This window comes from Cyrtonyx montezumae, unplaced genomic scaffold (assembly GCF_038088225.1).
Source record: "Cyrtonyx montezumae isolate F1298 unplaced genomic scaffold, pur_monq_1.0 scaffold_8, whole genome shotgun sequence".
In the NCBI taxonomy this organism is placed as follows: Eukaryota; Metazoa; Chordata; class Aves; order Galliformes; family Odontophoridae; genus Cyrtonyx; species Cyrtonyx montezumae.
In genome coordinates, this window is record NW_027072089.1 from 113,986,601 (window position 1) to 113,999,842 (window position 13,242).

Consider the following 13,242-nt stretch of genomic DNA (forward strand, 5'->3'; position numbering starts at 1 on the left):
TGCAAAAATCTTGGTGCACTCTAAGTATTCTTATCTTATCTACTCCCACTACTGTTTAGGAGAATATATTCCTGTTTTAGATCTTCTTTCTTGTTCCAATTACATCATTCATTTTATTATTTTAACCTACTGTGCTAAACTCAGAAGATAACTAAAACAGACGTTAAGTATTTCAGAAAGGGAGTGAACTGAGCACAGATCTAATAAAAATGAACTGTATTTATTTCCTGCCTAATTCTTTTTGCTGATCTGTGCATGACTACTTAACAAAAGTTAGAAAGAAGCAAGGAGAAAAGTGAATAACTGGAAACATTTCTGATTTAAAGATTAGGCTTATACAAATAAATAAAGAAAAGTCTTCTTAACTGGAACAAGAAAAAAATCAAAGTATGCCAGAATTCAATCTCCTCTAGACTATCAGGCGCTAGGAATGAAAGTAGGAGCTCAGTATTATTACAGATGGCTCTTTAATTTAACATAGCAAATCAAAATTGCACTGAGAAGAAAATAAAAAATGAAAACTATGTTTTCTCCTTACAACTTATTTAAAAAAAAATTGATATTTTCACAACATCTCATTTAAATATTGTTTATATGGATTTACTTTTTTCAGCTAATGAGAATATCTGAAATAATCACAGGCTATATACTACTGAGAAAAAGAAAAAAAAAGAACCCAGTACAATTACTTTTTTAGATATTATTGTGCTATCTTGTCAAATCTGCTCTAGAAAATATCTGATACTGACAAAGATTTACATTATACACCTGTTCTGTTACCAAACTTTAGATGCAGTCATGTAAGAATTAGCTAGTGGTTGAAAAAAATATAGACCAGCAGCCAGACAACACATGGGCCAAGATGAGCTGATCTAAGTACCATTCAAGGTCACTTCACTTGGATAGCAAAAAGAATTACGTAATTTCACAAAAGCATCAATAGTAAAAATAATGGAGAATTCTTACTCTAAATGGGATTATAAAATCACGATTCTTCATTCCAGAATTAAAAAAAAATAACATTTTCTTCTGTCAGCCATCAATCCGCCATTGATAGAGATTAGTTTTGTCTCTAAATGGATTTTTGTCTGTATTTTATATTGGTGAGGTTTTTCAGGTGAAAGAGAAGTTAATTCCTCAACTTGACAGATTATTATTACTTTTTTTTTCTGAAACTGACAATGTCTTTATGAGCAAAGAAATCCTGAATCCCAGAGACAGATTTGTACCTACAGCAATTGTTTAAAAAAACAGGGAAAAGAAGTAGAGATAGGGACACCATAACCCATAAGTATGCTCTGCTTTGGGAAAGTTCCTGGATTCTTTGCTTTTAGCAGAATAAAGGAAAGCATTGTTTTTATCCTAGGGACACTGAAAATACTGAAAATGGACAGACTAGCTAGAGGGAAATAAATAATCCTGACATCAATGAGGGAATATCCAAAAGGTGACAGTGGGAGTGAGTCAGCGCAAGAACATCAGATAATCAGAAATCCGTATGACCTTCCCATCAGCACATGTTTGGCTGCCTCCTCCATTCAGCAATGTCCTGAACACCCTCCTATTACTGGAAATCTCCCGTATTTCATTATTATCTCCTTGTGCTTCCCCATCCCAGTAAGCATCTGTGCTGGTATCCATTTCAGGGCCAGCCTGCATGCAGCCCTCACTGATTTCCTGGATGGCCTGGCCTGAATGTGAGCTGCACGCTTCAACTAAGTGCAATGAGCAAAACTACAAAAACTGAGTGCTCTAATGATACCACAGCTCCTATTTCCATTTTCTCATGATTACACAGCAATTAAGTAATGATTCACATTTCTTAAAATGAATGAAGTACATTCATTCAAGGAAATAGCAAGTGCAGTAGCACAATTCTTATCAAAATGATTCTTTCTTAATCACTCATAACTGTTTTGTACATACTTTTGAAAGTTAAAAATATCTGTTGAAGGTTTATTACTTTGTCACAGTGGATTTGAAACAACGTTTTACACAGGTACGTATTTCAACACATTCATTTCATACTGAGAGATTCAAATATATTTACTGCTGCATTAACACAGAAAAGCTTTGTGGCATTAATTTGGTAAGAATTTTTTAGTCCATCAAGAATGGAATAGCTCATTACTGCATGTTTTCTGTTTTCTCTTACAAAGTCTTTTCAAACAATGTAACTAGACATTTTCTGACCATAAAGCATGATCAATAACTTTGTCTCAATCTCATATATAATTCTGACACGTTATGAGTTACTTCTGCAAAATATCACAGCTTTCTCCTTATGTTTTATACAGAACGTGTGCCATTCTTGTGAGATGACAGTAAAAAACACATTAAAAAACGGTTTCCATGCGATTGATTCCTCCTTACACATCTTGCCTACCCAGAAAAAACATTATTTTAACAACTGAATTAAAAGCAATCCGCTGACATCGATCTAAAAATACCATTTACACCACTTCCCTGAAGGCAGAATGTATGACATATACCTTACCATACTCGTAGCTTTGACGTACACATTATCTTTCAAATGACAGTTTCCATCATGGGGAATCACGATCCCTGCTAATTTACTATCAAGGGCTAGATGGGAAGTTTGGTCTGTCATCACAAGAAGAAGTCGCTTGGCTTCCTTGCGCCATCCAATGTGGCTCTGAAAAGGAAACAGAATTGAACACAAGAAAGCAGTAACTCCCTACTTTCTATAACAATAAATAAAAAATGAAAGATGAACACAGAAGTCTGCTTCCAGGTGGTACAGTATTTAGAAACACTGAGTTTAAACCAGGATATTTAAAGCATTATTTTTATTACTATTTTTTTTTTTACTTTTTGCTGCACGGAAATGTTTTTCACATCCTTTGCCTGAAAACCATCCTAGTGGCAGAGATCCTCAGAGATCCACTTACCACTTACTTTAATTTCTGAAGGAAGATCCTTCAAAATATATTAAAAAATATTCATTATATAGTGGGCATAGCTAGCAGCTGCCACACGTGTTAGTACATACGAAGATACATGTGTAACTTCTGTATAATTCTCTGGGATCCCACAAGCATTATAGCCAACAAATATGCATTCATTGGTGCCAATATTTGGTGTTCTCTTTTTTTCCCCTATTTATTTACTTGATATTCTAGTCATTCTATAATTTACTTTTCCTACTCAGCTTTCCAAAAAGGATTTTTGCATATGAACATCTATCCAATCAGTAAATTAAAGCTTGTGGATCTTCATGCAAATTGAGAAAATCCTCATTGTACAAATATCAACTATCCTAAGGGAATGCTAATAATGCTAATATGAAGGATATAGCAGGGCTAGCTTAGATCTACACTAGGCTGGGTACTGGCTTGTGTTTCCAGAACATTTCTTTCCTTTCAAAGAATGAATGACTACTTTAAATAAAACTTCAAAGAGGAAGACATGAATCACCTCATATTCTTCTTTCTCTATTATTCCATCTTCTTGACTAATTCCTTTTTTTCCTTTCTTTCACCTCATTCCTTGCTCCTCCTTCCTACAAGTCTGCTTCATCTCTGCAACTTCCCTTAACATTGCCAGGTATCGTCCATTCTATCTGACACCTCTCTTCGAGACACTACAAGTCTTATGAGGAGCGGCTGAGGGAGCTGGGATTGTTCAGTCTGGAGAAGAGGAGGCTCAGAGGAGACCTTATTGCACTCTACCACTTCCTGAAGGGGGGTTGTGGTGAGGAGGGGGTAGGCCTCTTCTCCCTGATAAGTAATGACAGGACGAGAGGGAATGGCCACAAGTTGCGCCGGGGAAAATTTAGATTAGACCTGAGGAAGCATTTCTTTTCTGAAAGAGTGGTCAGGCACTGGAATGGCCTGCCTAGGGAGGTGGTTGAGGCACCATCCCTAGCGCTGTTCAAGAAGCGTTTAGATGAGGTGCTAAAGGACTTAATTTAGTAGTTGGGTAGAGATAGTGATAGGAGGATGGTTGGACTAGATGATCTTATAGGTCCTTTCCAACCTTATGAACTTATGAACTTATGCACTCATCCAGGCTTCATGATTTATTCTCTATATTTCATTTCTTTGCTTTGCAGAGAGGAATTTAGCTCTCAGACTCATTCTCTGGTAGCTCTCAATGGGAAATGAATGTCTAATAATAGTAAGGGCAATAAGTGCACAGTGATGCACTGTATTTTCTAGTATACGTGCTAGGTACCAGCCTCGCAAAGACAATCCTAGCAACATTACCCTGAACAAACAGTTTACATCTTAAAAATCCCAGTTTCTCCTCCAGCAGCATAGAATCTCCTTGCTTCTAATATCTGTCGCTTCATTTATCAGCTCAAGACTCCTATCTTCATACATCTGAGCAACTAAAACTTTAGTGTACTAATCTGCTTATGCTTGAAACAGGAATTATTGGTTAAAACAAGTTGGAACAAGTTACTAAGTTTTCCTGTAAGCAAAAGGAGTGAACATTAATATAAATTATAGTTGATGATTGTAGATATGAATTGCACACTGCTTTCATTGTGGTTCACAACTAAATTAGTGCAAAAGCCTCCTCCTTCTCATGCATCATGGAATCAGTAAGGTTGGAAAAGATTTCAAAGATCATCTAGTCTAACTGTCCACCTACTACCAATGTTGCCCAGAAAACCATGTTTTTTAGTGCAAGTACCACATCGAAATGTTTCTTGATCACCTCCAGAGATGGTGATTCCATCACCTACCTGGGCAGCCCACTGTAGCACCTGACCACTCTTTCAGAGAAGAAATTTTTCCTAATATCCAACTGGAATCTCTCCTGGTGCAACTCCTCCTCAAGGCCATTCCCTCTTGTCCTTTTGCTAGTTACCTGAGAGAAGAGGCTGACTCCACCTCACCACAACCTCCTTTCAGGTAGTAATAGAGGGTTATAAGGTATCCTCTGAGCCTTCTCTTTTCCAGACTAAACAATCCCAATTCCCTCAGCCACTCCCCATAAGACTTGAGATCCAGACCCTTCACAGCTTCACTGTTCTCAGGATATGCTCCAGGGCCTCAGTGCCTTTCTTGAGGTAAGGGTGGACTCCCCTTACTGAACACAGTACTCAAAGTGCAGCCTCACCAGAGCTAAGTACAGGGGGACAATCACCTCCCTGGTGATTGGTGTCTGAGAACAGTAGTTATTTACCTGTGTTACAGCTCATCAAAAACTGAAAATAAAGTTGGAACCAAACAATTCATTTTTATCAAAGTTTGCATTTCTTTTTGGCCTTGCCTCCTTCTACTGCTCCAAAAGAGAATGTGAAGACGGTCAAGATAACGGAGTTACACTGACATCATCCCAAAAAACAAGAACTGTACTAGAAGCCTTTGGTTTGGCTGGGAGCATAATTATCAGAAAGAATTATCCTACAGAGCATTAGCAAACCCAAGAATCAGTAAACTTTCAAAATTTCTATTGTACTACTTCAAGGAAACTGCATGTGGAAAAGCCTTTAAGAGCAAACAAAATACTGTTATTTAATATTCTTACAGCTTGGGAGCTACTGATGCAAATCTTTTCCATCTCTTTCTGCATGAGAGAGATGGCGATGCAATTTTATCAATATATAAAAGTTAATTTTTAGTTGATTTGTATTTTTTCAAATATTAACTCCTTAAAAGCTAAGATAACACCAAACTGCTTATGTTTTCTTTATCTACACAAGCAAACATGCAACTGATCCTTCAGTTTTCAGGTATGCTCTTAAGTAGGAAATGCCAAATGGTATGTCTTTCATTGGGAACACAAGGAGGCTGTCAGTGATTTTTGACTTGTAATTGACATAAAGTAATTCAAGTGTCTGTTCAAGCGAGAAGCAGTTGATTTCATTATCCATTCTATTTTCTAATTCTATTCTTTCTCAGTTTCATCTGGGAACCAAAATGCGTAGCTTAAAATGAAATAATGAAACAGGAGGAAGAAATCCTACTATTTTCTGGCCTAGAATTGACAATTGGAATTCAGTAACATTGAGCACAGTTGTAACAATATATGTATTCATGTGTGAAGTACCATTTGGTCTTTTGTTGATACATTGCTTACCTGACACACAGCTGCTTGGAGCATTGCATCAAAACCCCCTTCAGGTGTATCAATATTCCCAGAAATTTTTTGTTTATTCACTGCATTTCTGAATTCTGCTATATTGTCAGTCAGGGATAGCACGTGAATATAACCATGAGGTGGCATACAATCTAAATTATAATCACTGTGCAAAATAAAAAGAAGACAAACTTAGTAAAATGTCAATCACAGTCCACATTTTCCATTTTACAGAGATGTAAATATTCCCTATCAACCCACATAAAATCCTGTTACTAGTGAAAACGTATATATGAACAATAAAAAAAATACCTAAAGAGAAAATGATAACTCCACATAACGCTGAGTTCAATTGAAACAATTATATAGAAGAGGAGAAAGGATTAAGTTTGACATTAGTAAGCTAATGACTTTTACAGGTCATTGCTCTTTGACTCATATACTACAAAAGTATTTACAGCACTAATGGAAGTGCTCATCCGATTCAGAGATGCTGAGCAGGTTCCACCTCACCTTTTGCTGCATCCAGAAAGCAACCCACTCTCTCCAGATTCAGTTTGCAGTCAATGAATATAAATTGGTACTGTCAGGTATAATCTATCTGCAGACATCTATTTCTAGGCAAAATAAATAATGTCCTGGAAGTGATAATTGATTTCTGCTGACTATAGTAGACAGTTCAGTCAACTACTTCAGACAATGACATTTTATATCTATCCAGGTAATTTCACTACTAATGCCAAATTAAAAAATCAGTGGAATAAAAAAAAAAAAGCTCATAGACTTCATGGAACCATGAATCGTGTCTTTGCAGTAAAGATTCACAGTAAACAAGCAAGAAGATGCAAGCAGTTCATACATACTTTACCAAGTATTATGCATTATAGAGATTTTAATTTAAAGTGAGTAATCTTGTCTTTTGGAACAGTTCCAATGTGATTCCTCACTTTACCTATGTGTTGAATGCAAGGAATAAAAGACATGAAAAAAGAAATTCAAGCCAGAACACCTTTCTCATTTAAAATGGCAGTTGAGACTACAATGGTGGAATTGGATCAAAGGATTTCTTTTGTTTAATAAATGAAAGAAACTGCATCCCATCGACAAAAGTAGACTTTTGAAGAAAAGAGCTAATGTATGCAGGACCAAACACCAGAAGAGAAGTCTTAGGTCAGAAAGTATAATTCTTTGTAGTCAACCTATGTAACATATACCCAAACTCACTGAGAATACAACAGTTCTCTATAAAACTAAATGAAAAACATTCAAACAGCCTAAAGAAGGCTTGTTTTATAAATGAAGCATTGCACATTTTTTCTTATCAAGCAACAAACTTTTGAAAAACCATTCACCAAATATTTCAGAAGTAAACACTGAATAATAATTGTCAGCATTTTTTTAGGAACTTTGCTGGAGACTCATAGCATAATGAAGCAGATTCTGTAGAGCTTTTAACATAATGCATATTTGTGTAATTAAAATCAGTTCTCAGTTCTACAGTAAATATCAAAAGATTACATACCTGCATTGGTTATGGATTCTACCTGGGTGAATGCTAATATAGGGTGACACAGTTTTATCCACATAGGATCCAAACCCAAGTCGAAAATCAAGAGAAATATTTTCCATCTTCTTAGATAAAGCAAATCCAACGGAATTTAGCTTTTCTATATTGTTGTGCATAGAAGCTGAGACATCAACTAAATAATAAAGATCCACAGGGTACTTCTCCAGAGGACGAACTTTTAATATAAAGCTTGCTTCACTTCCTGATTCAAAGGAAATAAATAAATTAATGCACTATTTTTCACATATTCCCTTTGCAGCAACCTCAGCATGAAGTTGTTTGTGTGAGCAAACAGAAAAACAAGCAAGTAAATAATAAAACCTCCCAAGAGTAAATGAAACCTTGAGGCATAGTTCAAAAATAAGCTGTAAGGGAACTCTTGGAAAACACCTTGCTTTTTTTCCTCTCTCAGGAGCATTTTGTGAAACTCTTGACTTCTCTCCATTTTCTTCTAAATTCCTGGTTATGCAATCCCTTTGACATTGTACCAAATAGCAGTTAAGACTGAAAAAGGACACAGATTTGCATACAAATTGTGGTGAGTCACTTTAGGGCTGACATTTGGAAGTGTATTAATGTATCCTGCAAACAGTCCATCATGTATGTCTAGAAATATACATTTCTTGACAAAAGCACAGCCTGAATAACTCAGGTAAGTTAGACATCAAGCGTAGACCAATTTGTTTCCAAAGATCTGATGAGAAAACTCAGTAGGATAAAAATAAAAATAAACAAAGCAGGTTTTAATATTAAAAAAAAATAGAAAAAAAACGATCCTCTCCTTTCATCTCAAGATAATAAACGTCCATATTTCCTGCAGAATCACTTAATATGTGAACTGTGTGAAATTCTATCAAAGATCTGACCCAGAAATATTAAACATGCAAAGTACATTTTAAATAGGCTACCTAAATACTTTTTCTTCCAACATTATTCAAACATAATCCAGCTTTATATTTCAGGAAACTGGAACTATTTTTTTTTTTTTTTGTAAATGACCAGGTTGCATACAGCAAGTGCAGCTTGTATTTCCTCCCAGGTAAATCATTACAGTTGAAATTCTTGTAAATAGTGATGAAAAAATAAAATCAAAACAAAACCATCTTTGGTCTGCTTACTGTAACAAATTTATGCTAGTACCCCTGTCACTGTATGTCACTGTATATTCCCTGGGGATCAAAATGCAGGCAATATATCAGAAGTTATTATTCTGCAGTTCTAGGAATTTCATCCTTCAGCCTCCTTCGAGCAGAAGCTTCAGTGCAGCATGTGAAACCCTGAGCTTAGTTTCACTACTGGCAAAATGGTTCATTAAGCCAAAGTTTAAAAAGCAAAGTTTTCTATAAATCCAGTTATGTGAAAGCCTTCAGAAAACTGAAAATGCGATTGTAGACATTTCTAGAGCCAGCTCAGTTCCCAGTACCATGTCTCAGTACAAAGCAGACCATCCTTTGAAAGAAGAGTGGAGAAAACAGAAGTGGTGACATTGCTTTTTCAGTTTTATCATTATAGAGACAGAAAACCTTAGTGATTTACACTCTTGCAGTTCCTTTCTTTTTACTTGTAATTAAAAGAAAGTTACTTATATGCAAAGATTCATCTTTTATACAAGTAAAATCTGCAAGACACAATAGTAATTCAGATTTCTCATATTAACTAAATATTTTTCTACCAAAATTGATCAGTTAGAAGAGGACAAATAGAGGTAAACTAAAAAGACCCAGAAACATAAAGAAACATGGAGATTTTGTCAGGGCCAGGTATCTAAGTCTTCTTTATGAATCCAATCCACTCCTTCGTATCAGCTGCGGTGTCTTCACAGTTGTCTAGTCAATGCACTTCAGAAATTTATCAAATTATTCATTTAGGAATTAGGAATTTTAGCCCAATTTACTTGTAGTAAGGAACACATTTGATACAGATGTAAGGGAAAATTAGTTTTGAAAAGAAAAATAATCATAAAATCATAACAAAACATCAGAAAAGACTGCCTTAGATCCCTTTTCCACTTACTACTTGCATTATTTTGAGCTTTAGCCATGTTTCACAGAAACACTGTTGAAGACTGTACTTGAATATGGGACAAACACATTCATAGCTCTACAGTGTAATGTTATAGCATCATTTTTAGGATAATTATTCCAGCAGTTTCTTCACACAATGTATGTATTTAAATACTATTATATTGTGTTTTAATTGAATATACTATCAGTGTGATAAAGAATACCAAACCTGGACGCATTTGGACTGAAACTCTTCCTGGTGTCACTTGTGTATTTGTTTCTTGGTCACTGGGTATTGTAACATGAACTGTGGGACTCTCTACAAAATCCGAGTGGCAGCCTCTTTTCAGTAAGTTGAAAACAGTGTCACAGCGTCCCTTCTGTGTTGAGTCAGCCATGAAATCCTATTTTATGAGAGATAAAAAGTACAAAACAATTTGAGCTGGAAAAAAACACAACTGCAGTATCTTCAAAGGAAAGAGAAAAACAAACTAATGGTCTTTGAAACAATAAAACATGCTACTATAATTGTATAAACAGAAGTAGTTCATGGAAGCCATATGTTTTTGATGAATGTAATGACAAAATATTTAAATTAGATGTTAACCTAATTGCTACAACTATGACTATTTTTCTATAAAGGACAAAACTTTTGTGTGAGAAAGAGGATCTTGCACAAAAAGAACAAGATGACTTTGGAGGAAAAGGAAACTATGTACTGTCATTGCCACTAAAAAATGTTCTGTGCTATGCTATGAATTACTTCCACCAAGAAAATGTCATTCACATGATTTCTAAGCATGTTACTGTCAGAGTAATTTTAGGCTAGTTTTTAAAAGTACAAGCTAAAGTAAAAGTTTAAATCTCTCTAACCTGAATTTGACAATCACAGATTTGTAAGCTCTACCCCGTAGCCTGCACAAAAGCCAAAGAGCAGCTGGACTATATCATTTCAACCCTTAAAAAGAGACTACAGGACTGGAGAGTTTAAGATGCCACCAATAAGAAAAAAGTCTCTGTAACAACAGAAAAATGGGTATTAGTAGGATGATCTCAGAAGCAGTGAAAGGGCAAAGCTGCCAAGATTGTGCCAACATGAACCAGCACAGAATTCCTTCCTGACCACAAATCTGGTGATTAGCATGATCCTGATCATGCAAGGAATAAAAAAGGCTTGACAAGATCCTTTGTGCTCTTTGAAGCCATTAATCCATTGCAGCCACAGCTGGAGACCAAACAATGGACAATCTCTGATATTTCAGAGGCAGATGGGGAAAATAAACAATCAAAATATGCATACAGCCCACTCTGTAATAGAGAATAAATTGTCACTCAGACCCTGAAAAGACCAAAGAAAGCCTCTGAAGAATGAGACTTGTCAGTCACATATCTTGATTTCTACGTTCCTACTGTTTTTTCTAGTCTACCTGTTTTTCCACAAGCTTCTTTAACACAAACGAGACAACTTCTTAGGTCTCTGCTATTTATACACCCTTTTTGACTTACATACATTTCAAAAAGGTAGATTTTTAAATACCCGAAGAACTTATTTACTCTCATTGTTACCACTGGAAATGGACAGACACATAGCATTTCCTGAAGCTCACTGTGTGAAAGCATCTCAAGTGTTCTTTATGGCTGCTTTTATAATTATAATATAGTGCAGATGAAATAGCCACACTAAACTGAAAACTGCTCCTGTAACTTTACTCTGAAAAACTTCCATCTGAATTAATATGGGTTTTGCTGTTCCACAAACACAGACGGATGCATAGGTGAACGGACTGCCAAAGCATGATGTAAAGGGGTTTGAGAAACCTCTGCCTTTCATGCAAGGTTCTTAGAACTGATAGGAGAATTGAGGCACAAGAAGCAGAGCAGAAGTCAAACCCAGTCAGATCTGAGAATCTGTTTAGAAAGAAACTTTCTACAGCTCCGTAGCACTAGAAGGCCAAGAAGCACTATCCCATGATAAATAAAGACCTAAGAGAATAAGATTATGTCTTATGTAAGTAACAACATCACGTGGCAGTAAGGGACTGCTCCATACTGTAAGTCATTGTGCCATGTACATATGCCCTAGAACTCATGAACAAGTTCTCCCTGCCTCTATTCACCCTTGCATTATTTATACTTCTTTCAGACTAAGTTAATCATTCCAAGACAGAGTATCTTGGATAAAGTTATGCTAGTGCTTTACACTCTTTATCTCCTCTATGTATGCCCTAGGAATTTATTTACCTTCTCTGTTAACCTGAAAGCTACAGGAAATGATCGACATAAGACCTTCAATAGCATATTAGCTTGCAATTGTCAGTGACGTTCTTAAAAACCTTGCTTGTCTGAACTGCTTAAATGGTCCAACATTACTTGAAATTACTTAATTTTTTTTTCTCTCTAACAAAAAACAGAAAAAAACCCATATTCTCACAGTAGTCAAAGCAATACCAATTTCAGCATTATTCTCCCTATCTAGGATTTATTTTCCATGATGAGTCTCAGAACCAATAGTTTCAGATGTCATTATAGAAAAGTGTAATTTTTTCCATTTGCAACAGGGGGCATAAAATGTGGTGAAGTCAGCGCTAACACCACTCATAGTGAAATCTCTTGCTAAATACAACAGATAGATATGTATAGACTTGCTCTGATATATGAGGACTTAATACAAATTACTGATAAGTAATTTTACTTTTGATGCCAAAAACTGTTGAACTCTTGAAGTTATTATAAATCTGCCAAACCTGTCTACAAAGCAGATGGAACACATTAAAAAGTTCTCACTTTATTTAAAATTACTACAATTTTCCAAATAGAAGATTATATTTTCTCCTTTGGAAACAAAATATATTTCAAATTATTTCTCAGGTGCTGTGTCCAGAGGACATTTAAAGCTTTTCCTGCTGTTTTTCACTATAATTTTCACAGTTTAGAAGTCTTTTATTTATAAAAATCATGAGCAGCTAAAATTTAAAGTAAAAAATAAGTAAGCAAAAGGCCATACCTCCTGAGCACACCATCCACACTCTGGACCTAGAGCAAGACACTTTGTACATGTTACTGCATTTGAAGTGGCACATCTGTTTTCCGCTGCAATGAAATACAAAACCAAACATTTAATGATTTATGAAGGTATGGGGGAATTGTAAAATACCTAATTTCAAACCAAGATTTCAAAAATTGCTTCACCAGATTAAGAGTGATGACAGCGTATCCAAACAAAAGTAAAACAGAACAAAAGCAGCCTCTTGAGGGAATACTTAAAGCATTTTTTGGTATCTACCTTTGAGAACTGTATGTACACATAGTGTAAAATTCATTCTCAAGGCCAAATTTTTTAAATCCTGATATAGAGTAATTTTGAAGTGAAAATCTATCTTTGGCACACACCTTGCTGATTGCTTTGCCCAACAGAAAATGTTTACCAGGTAGCTTATCTCTAATGTTTTCATTTTAAGTCGTTTACACTTGTCTGAGTTATGCATTATTCATTCTTCATGGAACCCAAAATATTTTCTCACTTTCCATAATATTTCCCCCCCTTTGTATATTCTGGAATTAAGTTTCTCAGAAGAGGCAGATTTCTTCTTTTTCATTTGCGGAAGCCAACACAAATTT

General features: G+C 35.5%; 1 protein-coding gene across 3 annotated transcripts in view; it reads right to left on the reverse strand.

The window, feature by feature from the left end:
- ITGB8 (integrin subunit beta 8) overlaps positions 1-13,242 on the reverse strand; it is a 134,305-nt gene that overhangs the window by 15,143 nt on the left and 105,920 nt on the right. For all 3 annotated transcript variants that reach the window (XM_065751796.1, XM_065751795.1, XM_065751797.1), the window contains 5 exons: positions 12,629-12,714; positions 9,854-10,028; positions 7,577-7,823; positions 6,055-6,220; positions 2,498-2,656 (listed from right to left, as the gene is read on the reverse strand). In XM_065751796.1, the coding sequence (XP_065607868.1) occupies positions 2,498-2,656; positions 6,055-6,220; positions 7,577-7,823; positions 9,854-10,028; positions 12,629-12,714 (833 nt within the window). The remainder of the gene's footprint in view (positions 1-2,497; positions 2,657-6,054; positions 6,221-7,576; positions 7,824-9,853; positions 10,029-12,628; positions 12,715-13,242) is intronic.